The 16,442-nt window shown below is 40.7% G+C and overlaps 1 protein-coding gene across 2 annotated transcripts; it reads left to right on the forward strand.

The window, feature by feature from the left end:
• Positions 1-972: 972 nt before the first annotated feature.
• LOC139445212 (uncharacterized) lies at positions 973-11,821 on the forward strand. Of its 2 annotated transcripts, none has more exons than XM_071226353.1 (2): positions 973-998; positions 6,842-11,821. In XM_071226353.1, the coding sequence occupies exon 2, from the start codon at positions 6,850-6,852 to the stop codon at positions 10,006-10,008; it is 3,159 nt and encodes a 1,052-aa protein (XP_071082454.1). In that variant the 5' UTR covers positions 973-998; positions 6,842-6,849; the 3' UTR covers positions 10,009-11,821. The 2 variants fall into 2 exon arrangements, with proteins under 2 accessions (XP_071082454.1, XP_071082462.1); XM_071226361.1 differs by lacking the exon at positions 973-998 and adding an exon at positions 5,943-5,993.
• Positions 11,822-16,442: the final 4,621 nt, after the last annotated feature.

The following is a 16,442-nucleotide window of genomic DNA, read 5'->3' on the forward strand; positions in this document are numbered from 1 at the left end:
CAGGGCATTCCGAACTACAGTTACGAGTTGCATGACTGAAAGCGTAGTCTGGAATGGAAGTCGTCAGTTTACAACCTGTGCAGCAAAAGCTCAAGAAAGCTTATTTCTTATTGGCTAATGTGGACTCCCAGTTAGACATTTTATTGGTCGGTCAAAGTTTGTGAAAGGTCGTTCTGACGTGAACTGTAATATGGGATATCCTAAGCGGTATCGAGAACATAGATTTTAATGAGAATTTTATGAGATTAATGTAATATAGATATGTGATTAATCCTCTTTTGTTTATTCAAAGGATTAATAATAACTGTTAATTTATTAAAATTTATTAAAAAAATTAATGAGTGATTTCTGCAATTCGTGTCAAATTAGGTGTGTCAATTTTTTTTCCGTTGTATATCACTTGATGAAAAACCATGTACCATTGACACAAAATAATAAAGTTTCATTATAAGATATATTTATGGACTATATATAAACATCGTAAGAGTAACTGTACAATGTAACCACTGAATACCTCTTCAAAGCATATTGAAGTGATTTTGCTCCGTTGTTCAATTAACTTGGATTTCTTTTAGTTTGTGAGTGAGTAAGTATGGCGTTATGTCGCTGTTAACATTATTCCAGAGGGAGACACCAGACATGGACTTAACCCAACTTACCCATGAGAGGAATCGAACTCCGTGCCTACGATGCGTGAAGGATTTAACCACAAGGCTATTCCACCGCCCCTGAATTTTGCACGACAACCAACAATTCTTTTATCAGATACAGAGGTACTCATGAAATGTTATACTGAAATGTCCATATCACAAGACACACTTTTTATTCCGTCATACCTTAAAGGTGACACAGTGACATGCTATCAAAGTTGCATTACGCAATGACATACCTGACACACTTTGTGTAGAAGGCCTCTGCACCTCGGCGAGAGATAACCTGGATTGGCAATGTACTGACTGTCCCGTGTATCATGTGTTTGTAAAACCTGGCACCCGGAGGTATGTGTTTCTTATAACGTGATGCTTGGTAGTTTTCTTATTCATACAGGTATGCTTTTTAGCTTACCCTAGTGTGTTGTGTTTGTTGGGGAGATGCAAGAGGAATCTTTCTCTTGGCAGAGTGCTATAGGCTTTTGTCTTGTGTTTGTGTAATGGTGGAAACGGACACAGTGAGTCTGAGAGCAAGACAGGTAAGGTGAAATGGGCTGTAACGTCGCGTTCGAGATCATTGCATTTATACAGCGATGAGCATATACGTGTGCGTGTGTGTCTGTGTCTGTGTGTATCTGGATTTACTAGTCCAGACTGATGCCGATTTAATAGCGTTTGCCCACTGACATTCAATGCCGCAGTTTAACAAGGCAGACGTCCTTTAGAACAGGTAGCCATTCGTGAGCAGGCAAACAGTAATTGGTGGCACGAGCATCGTCCTAAAGCACCAGGGTACGATGACATGCATTTCTCAAGTCTCAAAGCCTGACAACTCAACCAGCTTTAGTCACAGTATAGTGTTGGGGCTGTTCTAATATGGTTCCTATGGGTGTATGAAGTGAATATGACATGTAGAAGAGACTAAATGTATTCACGATTCCATGTCAAGGAGCTAGAATGTGATGTCACTAACGATACACAGTGATGTCAGTACAGCAACCCCTATCCTCCATGGAGATTCCGGTTAGAACAGACCGCCTCCGTGGTCTAGTGGTAGAGCGTCCACCCGGAGAGCAGAAGGTCCGGGCTTGGATCCCAGGCTGCGTCATACCATAAAAAGATGGTACTTGTTGTTACCCTGCCTGGCACTCGGCATTAAGGGTTTAAAACAAATCTGGTCGGCTCGGAGTTAGTATACTGTGTCTGAGTGGGGTATTCATGTGAAACTCCGACATGGTGTCTCAGTGTGCTATCACTATAAATCGGCATCAGTCCGGACTAGTACAAGCAGCCACACACACACACACACACACACACACACACACACACACACACACACACACACACACGCACGCTATATATACACAAAGAAAAAACTTACGCACACAATATTTGTAACAATCATGAAAGATATAATTATGGGAAGAATTATGTTTTCACGAGATGTAATCAGTCATGCGTAACGAAAGCTCACGTGCCATGCATGGTTTGCCCGTGCAGCATGCTACCCTCGAGTATCTCTAAAAGCAGTTTATCCAAACGTTAAAATTGCTTTCTTACGCTCGGTTTTAAACAGTTATTCCATTGGGTGACCATGGCACAGAGGCAAATATCAAACGCCACGAGATGGAAACTAATCGACATGCATAATGTAGGAATGTCTTGTAATGCCATTGATCCGAATTTGGGGTATCATCACACTGTCATAAGCCGTTTATTCGAGAAACATGCTCAAAGCGGTGATGTACATGACCGTCCCGGATCCGGATGACCTCCTGTGACGACACATCGCAAAGCCAGGGACCTTCTTCGACTCATACGCCGAGAACCCTTTTAAACAAGTACTCGGCTCAAACAGCTGTGGCTGCCCAATCGTCGTTTCAGCTCCAGAACCGCCAGGAACCGGCTGAAAGAAGCAGGACTGAGGGCTAGACGAGTCATAAAGCGTCCCTTGTTGAGAGATCACCACAAAGCTGCTTGCTTAGCATGGTGTTTCGTGCGACAGAACTGGAATCTGAGAACGTCCCTGATGGAAGAACGAGATTTTGGAGGCACTGGAACACGGCCTACACCCCAAGGAACATTAAACCGACTGTTGCATACGGCGGGGATTTGGTCACCATAGGGGGATACTTAACAGGGGCTCAGTACATCCGGGACGTTTTAAGGCCAGTCGTCGTTCCTCATTATGACAACCACCCTCTTGCTACTCGACCTCATTACCTGGATGACAATGCCAGGCCTCATCGTTCGCATGCAGTCGTGGATTACATGAGGGCCAAGGCAATAACGACTCTACCCTTGCCCGCAATGAGTCCAGATTATAATCCCTTTGAACATGTTTGGGATATTCTGGGGCGGCGCATACAGGCACGAGATCCTCCTGTACAAGATTTATGCCAAATGGAAGCAGCATTGCATCAGGAGTGGTTGTTTGGCCCATCAACAGATCAAACGTCTGACATAGGCATGAGACGTAGGGTGAAATGCGTCATCCGCGCACGTGGCGGTTATACCCGCTACTGACCTGTTTGACGTGTTATGTCAAGTGGAGACTTTAAGGAACATTTTCACATGAAACATCGAACGTAATTCGTTTACTTAATCCTGCACCTCCATAATGTTTTTTAGATATTGTCTAAGGTCAATAGCAGTACCTGTGTTACCATGATGTTTTTGTCAGTAAATTTCAATCACAACTCACCAATATTTCCTATTTTGTTGTCAACTGTTTGTTCTATCCGATGACATTGGAATCGCCAAGCTCCTGTGGTCAGTCATCCCATGCTATGATTTTTGCTTTTTGTCATAGTCCAGAAATAGGGGTGTGCTTAACTCTTTTTCTTTGTGTATTAGTGCAATAATCTTGGATGCGACGCTAAACCCCATTTCACCTCACCTCACCGGTTAGAAAAGATCAGCAATCCATCTTGGTCTTGCCACCAGGTCGTAAAACAAGTCAAGTCATGGTCTAGTTACCGTACCGCTCCCTTAACGACCCGGCGTCGTCACCATTCAGCAAAGTCCGGCGATACTCCGGTGTTTGTACTTCCTTGTAAGAGAATTGATGACCCGCGAACAGAGCTTATCACTCTGGGTGATCATTCGAAACTCAGTTTTATGGGGCAGTTGTATCTCATACTGACTTATTCTGGTTGTATTGAGCTAAACTTTTTTTATACTCCGTTTTCGTTTTGGTAATCCGCGAATAACCAACTTTCAGAGATTGCTTAGTTTAGGTGAAGTACCAATTGGGAGTCAATTTACTCTTTGGCTGAGGTACCTTTCTTAATGCTTGTAAGTATAGATACTCAGTCGGTCAAGTAACTTGTATTTTGGGGTCTTAGGGGTTATTTCATTGGCCAGACCAAGTGACTGAGACTTAAACCTATAATACTAGTTTGGTTTTCAGGCATTTTTCGTCAGTTAGTCAGCTTGTATATTTGATCTGATTTAACTAATCATTGATCATTGTCTGTGTAAATTGGGTTTTTGATCCTTTATGTTCCCCTTTGTTGATACAATTAGCTGGCAGTAATACAACTGTGAAATTTTACCAAGTTTTTAATTACTAATTTATTCTTGTTTAATGACAGCCTGGTCCCAGGAACATAGCTCCGTGCCTGTCTTAAATGGCCACTTAATGGATCGGGTGATCAGGCTCGATGACTTGGTGGATTGCTAAGTCATATAACCCCGACGGTGTGGATCGTTGCTCATTATATCACTGGCTTGCAGATTCGATTATTTATTTACATGTACCAGTCATATAGCTGGAGTAGTAATGAGTGCGACAGTAATCATTTAACAGTAAATAGTACAACAACGGTATGATACGCGAAAAACCATCCATGTGTGTTTGGTAAACTCATTATGCTGAACACAAAACCCACGCAGTGCGCGGTGGATTGACTGAAAACCCTGATTAAATCTTCAGTGAAATGTAACTGAAATGGTTTCATTTGGGACTATCACGTCCCAGGGTAAAGTCAGGTTTCTTTCAAATCCGCAGCACTCATGTATAATAGAAACTGTTGTCTACAGCAAAGACACGCTCCCGTAGACTCGGACAATAAATGAATGGCATCCATTCTTATAAGTGATGTATGTTTTTCCCTCTGTTTTTTGCATAATACCTGCAATCCCATGTGTATATATAATCGTATGGATGTGTATGATTGGGATGTTGTAGTATGACTGATCTATTTACCGCCTTTGTCCCTTGGAAGAATGGTGAGAACAACAGAGTTGAAATAACACATAGTTGTAAGGAATGTTTGATAAGAAGTACCAGCCTCTAAACAGAAACGTGAAATTGAAGAGAAAAAGTTACATTTCTCGTCAAATAATGATTGATGAGGAGATTCAATGAAAAGCGGCAAAACCCTCTTCATATTCACCAGAAAGCGCTGCTCAAAGTCCACTGTACGAAACCGACTATCATAAGCATGCTTTGAATGAATCATGTTATGAATAGCTTATGAATCACTATCAAATGAAGGTTTTGTGTAATAATATAAGTGAAGTTGCAGTTCTTCCTTGTAGCTTTTGTTCAACAAACCGTTCATATTGAGCATAGTTATAAACTATATCACAAATGAAAGCACTATTTTTGGATTAGGCTTGACATGATACGAAATACAACTGATAGAATCACCTCCCGGACTGAATGTCCTGCTGCCTGTCCCAAATGGTCATTAAATTGAACATATACTTTTTTTCTAATTAGAGTGCATACACAATTCTGACGAGACAACCTTTCTCCCAAGTGTAAACCACAGGACTGATTAATGTGATTGTCGATTGTTTTATGGATGGTATGCATATTACAATGTTGAAGCAGATGATTTATTAAAAAAACGGTAGTTCGTAGCTTTGAGTGATCATCATACTGATGAAACAAAACAAATATGCTGTACTGTGAAGTTGATTGAGGTTGGGACTTAATGCAGTATGTATGCCATGCCGCTCGCCAGTTTAAAAAAATGATATATGCACATTGAGAGAAAGAAGAATGAAGCTCTTCGAACCCACATTGTCACACAGGAGCCTTTGCAAGTCGAGAGGCGTGACAAGAGGCATGATCATGAAGTAGTAGAACTCCAGCAGTCAGCATTCCTCATCGCTTTTCTTTGATAGAATCTCTTAGGCCATGATACAAATCAGCACAATAGGCACCTGTATTCGTCCTTTGACTTTCTAAGTAACCACAAAGATTACACCCTTTGCATTCCAGAATATAGTGGCGATAACCTTCTTCACTGAAGATGTGAATTTCTTTGGTGCCGGAGAAGTGGAATGGAACCATTCCATGGATTGACGTTTTGACTCGGGATCATAGTGGTAGACCCATGTTTCATCATCCGTTACTTATCTCTTTTTGAGGTCGGTCAGGTAGCCTAGTGGTTAAAGTGTTCGCTCGTCACGCGGAAGACACAGGTTCAATACCCAACTTGGGTACAATGTGTGAAGCCCATTTCTGGTGTCCCGTGATATTACTGGAATATTGCTATGAGCAGCGTAAAATGAAACTCACTTACTCACTCACTATCTCTATTTGAATTTGACGAAATCCTCCTCAATAAGCTATAAATTGTCTCTGGCAATGTCAGTTCCTTTTTCCTCAAGATCAGAATTTAGAAACTCTGGCACCCAATGAGCAGATATAGTTTCAGTGGATCCATGATTTAGTCCTGTGTCTTCCTCAAGTTCAGCAATGGTAATACGTCCATCTGACCGTATAATTTTTTTCTGTCTCCTTCTTTGAATCTTCATTGATGGAAGTTGAGGGACTTCCAGACCTAGGATCGTCATCAAGGCTTGCTCTTCTAGCCTTAAACATAGCTGCAAAACGTTAAACAGTGGAATACCTAGGACACGTATCCCCATGCACTTGTGACATTTTCTTCACTATTAAGACCATGCCAATCTACACCAACTTAATCACTGATTACTTCCTATAACGTGTTTACTTCTTTATGAATAGGGGTGGTCGGGTAGCCTAGTGGTTAAAATGTTCGCTCGTCACGCCGAAGAAGTGTGAAGCCCATTTCTGGTGTCCCCCGCCGTGATATTGCTGGAATAGTGCTAAAAGCAGCGTAAAACCAAACTCACTCACTAACTCACTTTATGAACATTGCATGTGACATAAGATATTATGTCGATTTCAAAACTCAAATTCGTTTTTTCAGATAAAAAGATGTCCGATGACAAAACAAGTTCAGTGGTTCACGTTGTGGTCGGTGTTGACGTTGGTGGGACCAACACTGATGCAGTAGTTCTTAGTCAAGGATCCACAGTGATTGCCGCAGTGAAGGAGCTAACATCAGCTGATGTCACTACCGGTGTCCGGAATGCCATTCACGCCGTTCTCCAACAGGCCACAGACAATGGACATAGGGTAGCCGTGGTGCAGGTCAACATTGGAACCACTCACTTCTTAAATGCTGTTGTACAGGGTAGAGGACTTGCACGGGTCTCTGTGATACGTCTTTGTGGCACTGCATCTCTAGCTCTTCCACCTTTCAGCGATTTTCCTCTAGATCTCAAAGAAGTCATATGTGACAGTGTTTACCTTGTTGATGGCGGCTATAGATTTGATGGTAAGGAAATTGACCCTGTTGATGAGAAACAGATTACTGATACCCTTTGTCAAATAAAGGAAAAGAAGATAAGAAACATTGTTGTGTCAGGAATATTCTCTCCTGTCAAAACCGACCAAGAAGATGCTGTTTTTCAAATTATCTCGAACAAGTATCCAGAAGCCTCAGTTACACTGTCTCACAAGATTGGACATATTGGATTACTGGAAAGAGAGAATGCTGCTATACTTAACGAGTGCTTGAAACCACTTTGCAAGATGACAGTTGAAGGTTTTCAGACTGCACTAGCAAGTGTTGGTCTGTCCTGTCCAATGTATTTGACTCAGAACGATGGCACCGTCATCAGCTCTGATGAAGCTGTGTTGTATCCAGTGTACACCTTTGCATCAGGACCCACAAACAGCATGCGAGGAGCAGCTTTCTTATCAGATGTCAAGGATGCCATCGTTCTTGATATTGGAGGCACAACCACAGATGTAGGCGTTCTGAAGAACAGGTTTCCAAGAGAAGCTTCCACCCAAGTAAAGATTGGGGGGATCAGGACAAACTTTCGAATGCCAGATGTTCTCAGTATTGGCCTTGGTGGTGGGTCCTATGTCACAGAAGAAACAGACGGTTCGCTGACTATTGGACCGTTCAGCGCAGGGTACAACCTGAAGAATGAAGCTTTCATATTTTGTAATGGCGACACTGACTCTGGACGAAGCTTAACAACGTCTGATGTTGCTGTTGCAGCTGGATTGATGAAACTTGGAGACGCAAAATATGTTCAGCATTTATCAAAGGAATTGGTTGAGAAAGTGTTTGCAAAGATAGTTATCATGATTGAAGATGCAATCGATATGGTCAAGCTGAGTGGGGAAACACTACCTGTTCTTCTTGTTGGAGGTGGAAGTGTTCTGGTTGACAGGAATCAGGAAATTAAAGGTGCCTCAGAAGTCATTATCCCCGTGTATTCAGAAGTTGCCAATGCCATTGGTGCTGCACTGAGTCAGGTGTCTGGCAGTTTTGATAGTATTGTATGTCTTCAGTATATGGTGGATCAAGAACAGATGAATCAATCTGTTGAAGTCGCTCGGGCAGCAGTGGATGATAAAGATGAAAAGAAAGTCGAGCTCGCTGCAGAACAAGCTCGAAAGCCATTTTTTGTCAATGCCAGAGATACAGCTTTAGAAAATGCAGTACGTGAAGCTAAGCACATAGCAGTAGAATGTGGTGCTGACCCAACATCTGTTGAAATTACACAGAAGGAGGACATGACTCTGTCCTATATCCCAGGTCAGGCAGTGAGAATAAAGATAAAGGCTGTTGGCAATTTAAAGAATTTGCAATCAGCACATGCAAAAGAGTGGATCCCAAGCCCTTTGAAAAAAGATGAATCAATGTCTGGTGGCAAACTTGAAAAACAAACAGGGACCTCAACTGGGAAAACACTAACAGGTGACAATGAGGCAGGAGATGCAACAAAACACCCAGTGGATCCTCAGATTGACCCTCATACTGGAGAGTGGATTCTCTCAGAATGGGATTTAGAGGCAATTGTGATTGGTGCAGGCATTTTTGGGTGTGGCGGTGGTGGAAATCCTCATATTGGTAGACTTCTGGCTCTTAAGAAAATACAAGAGGGGAAGGAAATACGTATCATTTCCCCAGAAAAACTGTTTGATAAGTCAGATCTACACAACGACCTTGTTGCTGTAATCGGGGCTATGGGGGCCCCATTGATATCATATGAACAGCTTGCATCTGATGAAACAACTGGAGCGTTGAGATGTTTGGATGATCTGTACACCATTGGTGGCTACAAGGATGGAATGTTGCAGAACACAGAGGGAGTTGAAATCAAGACGAAAGATGGGATGGTATATATAGAGAATTACCAGACCAGGGTATCAATGGAAAAGCCTAAACGAATAATTGCTTTGATGTCTGGTGAGATCGGAGGAATGAATGCGATTGAACCTCTTCTTGTGTCAGCTGACCTGGGCCTGCCTGTTGTTGATTCTGATGGCATTGGACGGGCATTTCCCGAGTTACAGATGTTTTGTCCATATATATATGGAGTGTCCGCTCATCCTGCAGCTTTAGTAGACGACAGAGGCACACGAGCTGTAATGCTGCAAACACCTTCACCGAAACATCTTGAAAATCACTTCAGAGATACAGTTATTGAGATGGGATGTTCTGCAGGATTAGCAAGCCCTCTCAACAAAGCTGACATAATGGAAAAAACGGTCCTATACACGTTCAGTCATGCGTGGAAACTCGGTGATGCTGTTCTAAAGGCCAGAGTAGAAAAGACATCCCCCATTGAGGCCATTTTGAAAACAGAAAAATCTGTCCACATCATCACTGGCAAGATCAGGGACGTGCAGAGGGAAACAAGTGGAGGATTCAACAGAGGGAAGGTTATCATTGAAGGTCTTGACTGTTTTTCTGGACAAACCATATTGGTTGATTTTCAGAATGAAAATTTGGTTGTATTCCCCTTGGATGTCGAGAAGATAGCTGGGAAGCCAGTTGCATGTGTCCCAGATCTCATCACCATCGTTGATGCGGACACAGCCGAGCCTATTCCGACAGAAGAGGTCAAATATGGAATTCGAGTTGCTGTCCTTGTACTGGCCTCTCCAGATATACTGCGAACCGATCAGGCTTTGCGATTTGTTGGCCCTAAAGCTTTCCAGTATGATGATGTTGACTTTAGACCAATCGGAGACGCGTATCCTGTTCAACCAATACCACCAAGGCACTGAGTATATTCAGAATTGACCAACTGAACATAGATTTTAATGACACATAGTCATTCATTTCATTTATTTTGAAAACAATGTAAGTTTTCATAAACTATGCAGATAAGTAGCCTTAAGTATATTTAACCATCCTGAAAGTCTTGTTATGATTATGTAGATGTACTCCATTAAACAATATATTTGTAGTTTGCTTTACCTATAGACACGTTCAGCATAAACTTGTGATTTGTCACTGGTATAATGAATGTTATTGGCCTGACGGGAGAGGGCATATGTCGTTACTCAAGACTGGAAAAACAAATGCATCAGCAGTTTCAGGTATATCGGTGATCTGATATAGTTCAAACAGCCTCATACAGACAGTATATTTTCCACTTATATTTCGAATGTTGTGTATTGTGATTTGCTTCTCAGTGAAGGTATGAAAGTGTTAGATGCAGAGTCATCAGATATCATATGTACAGAAGATTAAATGTTTCGTGAGCATGCATGTATAATTTGTTTACAAATGTCTGACATTGCATCTATTTAGGACGTGAAGTGTGTGTATAGTATTTTGTTTATCACTCGATGTATTTCCATCTATGTTGAACCGTGCACAAGTTCTATGTATCGAGTGACGGGCGAAAGGAGATATTTTCTCGAGTGACGTAGCCACGACTAAAAATATCACATTCCCTCCGTACCAGAGGAGAGAAACATGATATTTCACGAGATACATGGAATATCCCATTTATTATATACTTTTTGTGTAGCTGTATTCCAGAAAATTCTTTTCTTTTCATTACAAATGTAAAACCTTGAAACGTAACTTCTCACTACCTGACACGCAGGGACGTTTAACCACACCTTGTAATTACGACTTAAAATGTAGTTCCTAGTTTACAAAATCTAAACAAAAGTAAAAAACAATATTTGAGATCACTACATATCTTTGTCATACATTTGGATATGATTATTTGGAACATCAACTTCAACAACAAAAATATTCTTGAAGGCTGAGTCCGCTGTTGGAAGCGAAGGTATACACGCCAGTCAAGATGAACAGTCTCGATTGACGAGTTAAAAGAGAAATTTGTTTAACGAAACATTTTCAAGAGAATAACAAACGGCAAGAAGTGATATTAACTCCATAAATGACCATCTGTCAGTATTTTGCCTTGTCAATGTGGCACTAACGTAAGAAGTAAATCAACAGTTTGTGTATGAGCCAGACACTCACAATAAATGGAGACATTTTGCGGGGAGGCAACTCTTGTATGACAATAGTTCAATGAAAGTGTTATGTTCAACTACAGTGAAATATCAAGTGTTATGTTCACTGCAGTGAAATATCAAGTGTTATGTTCACTGCAGTGAAATATCAAGTGTTATGTTCACTGCAATGAAAATATCATGTTCCTTTACTTCGGAAAACTCAATCTTTCACACAGAAGTATATAATAAAGTGAAATTTCTTTTTGAGAGGAAGTAGGATAGACTGACTAGTTTTCAGTAAGTAGTGTGACATACGTTCTAAACGAACATTTCATACTTAAAGTTACACTGTTTCTTTCATGCTGATTGGCTTAATGGGTAGTCACCTGATCTGATCTTTAGAGTTCCTTGTGAAGGGACCGAAAAGTTTACACGATGTGAACAATTTTTTGTGAAATCTATCGCGTGAACTTTGTGAACTACTTTCGGAGGTTTCCCCGAACTCTTGGTGTTTACAATGAACTCGTTGTTCTGTTTTCTTTTCCCTTTTTAATCCCTGCATTTATCAACTTTATAATTAATTCAGTATTTTTGCTTGGTCTTGTAACATTGTATCTGACTAAAAACTATATACATGCTTTGGTTCTGGTGGTTGTTACCTGAAGGTGATTTGGATATGGATATCCCTCAATACTAGTAACGTATGTGCAGAAAAGGAATTCTGCAAAGTTACTGAGGTGAACGAGATTGATTTATTCAGCAATATTGACTTTGATGCCTTTGTTTTTTTAAATGACTGGAATCTAGCACCAAGACAATTCCGAATGACGCCAATGTTGTACACCCCTCAGATGTGGCCAAGATTTGGAGCAACCAAGGCACAGCAAATCTATAATGAAAAGCAGTAAATTGGCTTTGAAAATGTTGAATGGTAGGCCAAATAAAATTAATCTAGCTTTTAAATAAATAAGGCATTAAAAAGTAAGGAAAGAAACTTAAGACAAATTGCCTACGTGTTTTACAGATTGGTGATCGGAGATGAGAAAAATATCCCTAGACTGGATTACTATCCCAGTTCCTGAGTTTCTGAGGCCGACCTTCTCCGTGCATTCTAGGCAGAGAAGCGTCGACACATGGAAGGACCAGGCACAGAAATGAAGCGAACATTTGGTCATGCAGTAGGCCCATCTCATGTGACAAGAAACACCAGCTCAGCAAAGTGTTACAGCACACACAACAAATACCAAACATAACTCAAACATAACACAGCCTGACGCTGAAACACAAAACACACAAGTTTCATTCAGAGCACTCCATTCAAACCTCAGTAGTCCATTCCACATCGTCTGAAAAAATGTTTGCGGTTATCAGAACACAAGTAACACCTTCACAAATCACTCATCTACCCAATTTGATAGTGCCATTGGAAAATTCATGCCCCGAGGTGTTTTCCATAACTGTTCTATAAACTTGACTTTAAACAGCAGTAAGTATAAATTTCATTCCCCATGTTCCCGTTCGACTGGAAATGCACCTCTTGACAAACCTCTGTGAGGTCACATACATATCCACACTTAAAGGTTGACCTTGCCACAGTGCATCAAGTCATGTTTATATTTTTGTTCACTTTCCAGTTACCTATTATTAAGATTAGATTAATCCCAAATATTATTTGTCAATTTGTTCAGAGAATTAAATTATGTCGATGTTGACATATTTTCAGCTTATGTTGTATATATTCAAAGAAGTATTTTCCTTTGCGTAACTGAGTATGAGTGGGGAAGAGTATGTGAGAGAGCCGGCAAATAGCGACAAAGTAACATTGTTCAATGTTCTTCAGCTAAAACAGAGAACTTCAGAGTAAGCAATCATTGTTACGATATTATTCGGCGAGGCCAGTAAACTACAAAGTTTGAAATTATAAGAATTGAACGTCAGTTTGGATGGGTTTATTGAAGGGTGAACGATTTAAAAGCACTGGTTAAACTGTGTGAACCTCCACTTCAATGAACACATCCAAACTGACGTTCAATTCTTAAGTGAATAGTGTCCACAAAACTTATGGACCCGTGAAGATCCGGGGTAGAATAGGTCTTCAGCAAACCCATGCTTGCCGTAAAAGGCGACTATGCTTGTCGTAAGAGGCGACTAATGGGATCAGGTGGTTAGGCTCGCTGACTTGGACACAAAACTTATGAATATAATAAAATCTAGATTTTGACTTACAACTAAGACATATAAGTTAGGAAAGTAACTGTCAGGCTGAAACGTTGTTTGACCTGAAGAAGTAATACTAAAATTATACTTTGTCACCAGTGTATTCGTTACCTATTTGGTATTTGGATAACGAGCAAGCGTAAAGTCATCCACCAGTTTCTGATGCTAAAGGTTCAAAAGTAGATTTGTCATCAGCAATTGGGTTTACTGAACCCGAAAGCTCTTCGTTCTCAATCCATATCTGTAGGCAGATTATGTATTGGTATTAGCAAATACAGCTAATAAATGCCAGTTCGAGAATATTCAAATTCTACATGACAAAATGACAAAAAGAAGACCGTGCAATTGAACACTCATTCAATGTTTTCTGTTAAATACGTTCAACTAACAGTTTTCTTATCTGTAGATTTGATCATGATGTCTTTAAGAGTTAAGAGATAGTATGTTAATGCCAAGACTCCAAGAAAACTGGTGCATAGAAACAAGGTAATGCTGGCACTCTTTATTCAGGGGAAAAGTTGATACAGATAAAATAGAAATGACCTCTGGAAACGACCACACATGTCAAATTAAAGAAGCATCGCATAATCAAACGCCATCACAACACATGGATGATATCAATTTGAAAAAATGCAAAAGACATTCACAACAGTAACTACATTGAAAACGGTTATCAAATATCAAACGAAACGTTCAGAAAGCAAAAAAAGGTGTTTGCAAGTACTTGTGAACAGGAAGCAACCCCTTCATTTCCAGAAAGCTCAAGAAACCATTACATACCACCTGTTTCAGTGCTATACTGTCAACTTAGGCTTGGCGAAATACATGCACACTGCAACCTCAGACCAGACTAGAGTACCTTCCCTCCAGCTGACATACCGCGACTTTCACTACTACCTTTGGCTTACCTGCAAACAGCCCCAGACCAGATTAAAGCTCTATTGTCATTACTTCCAGTCTAATGATATAATTTCTGGATTTTGGGATGCCAATGCAGTACACTATTAAACAGAGATAATGCAAGTGACGTTTCGTAACAGTCCATTGATCCTCAATTTCGGTCAGTTATTTAGTTCATTATTTCTAGTTTAAAACATGCAAATATGTCACCCCAACACAGGTTTTGTCCAGTTCACAAGGACACACCACTACCTTACAAATGACTTGTCCAATTAGTGTGAGTGAGTTGGGTTTAACGCCGCTTTTAACAGTATTCCAGTTATATCGCGGCGTGTCAGCTTAATGTGGGAGAAAAGCTCGAAGTGATGCAGGTCTCAGACGTTTACCACTTCGGTGAAACCCATGAGCACGGGTATGGTGCTGGCAAACCTAGAAACATAATCAGGGCGAACCAGGATTCGAACCCACAATCATAGGTTCCTGGCGTGCCCAAGGGACGCAACTCTGCACAGCGAATCGCGGCGCCTTAGACGACTGGGCCATCCGTGCCCCCACTTGTCCAATTACCTTGACCTTCAAAGACGGTTACTTAAAACAAGACCACTTCAATTTGCGAGAAACCATTACTGCATACTAGTATCCCTTTCCATTGGGCTGCTTTATTCCGTATTTCCACAATTTGTTTGTCCACTTTTTCTCAGAGTAAGCTTATCGTTTATGTTTAGAAATATAAATATAAGAGGCAAGCAAAATCCTATGTACATGTATAACTGCTTCTTTAAGAAGGAATATGATATAACTAAATAATGCTTACATATCTTTACTTATTACTGCATTCTAACAGCAGCAAACCTTTTTTCCATTATCATACAAAGTCTGCAAATATGTTCTATGTTTCAGACTATATCATAAGTATGAATCACGACTAATTAGTGATGATATTTGGCGTTCGCTTGAATGAAAGCATATATTGACCCACCGATGGCACCCGTCACAAAGGTGAGGTGAGGTGAGGTGAGGTGAGGTGAGGTGAGGTGAGGTGAGGTGAGGTGAAATGTAATGAAATGGGGTTTAACTTCGCGTCCAAGATTATTGCACTTATATAGCGACGTGCATGCACGTGTGTGTGTGTGTGGCTGCTTGTACTAGTCCGGACTGATGCCGATTTATAATGCTCGCTCACTGAGATACCATGCCGCAGTTTAACGTGAATACCCCACTCAGACACATTATACTGACTCCGAGCCAGTTCTTGTTTTGGCCCCTTAATGCCGAGCGCCAGACAGGGTAACAAGTACTATCTTTTAACGTCTTTTGGTATGACGCGGGATCGAACCCCGGACCTTCCGCTCTCCGGGCGGACGCTCTACAACAAGACCACGGAGGCGGCCCGTCACAAAGACATGCATAGGGAAGTCAAGTGCTGACCTGCACAAACCCATGAACATAACATGGTACGTGGTAAATTCAAATATGGAATTGCAGAATGTTGGTCACTGGTTCGTTAAATTTGGAAATGGCCTCCACATTTCTATCTTACAACTCTACCCTGGCCAAACAACTTAAATATTTTGCCCTTGTGTAAACCAGCTGCATTGTGATGTATTCATGTATACATATTGTATATTTTTATCATAATGTAAGATGGTACAGTATCATCATCCGTTCGAATACTCGAGTACTCATGTAAATGTAGGTAAGAAATAGAACGTAAGACGTATTATGTTCCTCAAATGCTAACTGTATATATGGCAGCCCACGTCGATCTCTCTCCCTCTCTCTCACAAGGGAATTGTGGGTTTATAAACGTTTGAACCAGGTGACATCCACGTTGTCGCGAAAACCTGGTATCATCACTAATAGACAGCGATTCCTAAACAGTTCTGATACAGTCGGAATAGTATATGAACTCTTTCTGCACATATTTCTGATCATTATGGAAAACCCTTTTAGCTTCAGTTTACATGCTTTTAGAAACATTCTCGAGGAATGTACATACATATATGAAGAATAGAAAGAGGCGTGTGAGAGCAATGTTATTGCTTTCTGACATGTAATGTATCGATAATAAATAAGCATACATGAAATCTATATTTCTTGAGAATAACATTTTTAAAAAACAA

Source organism: Haliotis cracherodii, unplaced genomic scaffold, assembly GCF_022045235.1.
Source record: "Haliotis cracherodii isolate W230 unplaced genomic scaffold, xgHalCrac1.p SCAF_10, whole genome shotgun sequence".
Lineage (NCBI taxonomy): Eukaryota > Metazoa > Mollusca > Gastropoda > Lepetellida > Haliotidae > Haliotis > Haliotis cracherodii.

What these genes read in the sequence shown, in the direction of transcription:
- LOC139445212 (XM_071226353.1), top strand. Translation starts at nt 6,850, where the DNA reads ATGTCCGATGACAAAACAAGTTCAGTGGTTCACGTTGTGGTCGGTGTT.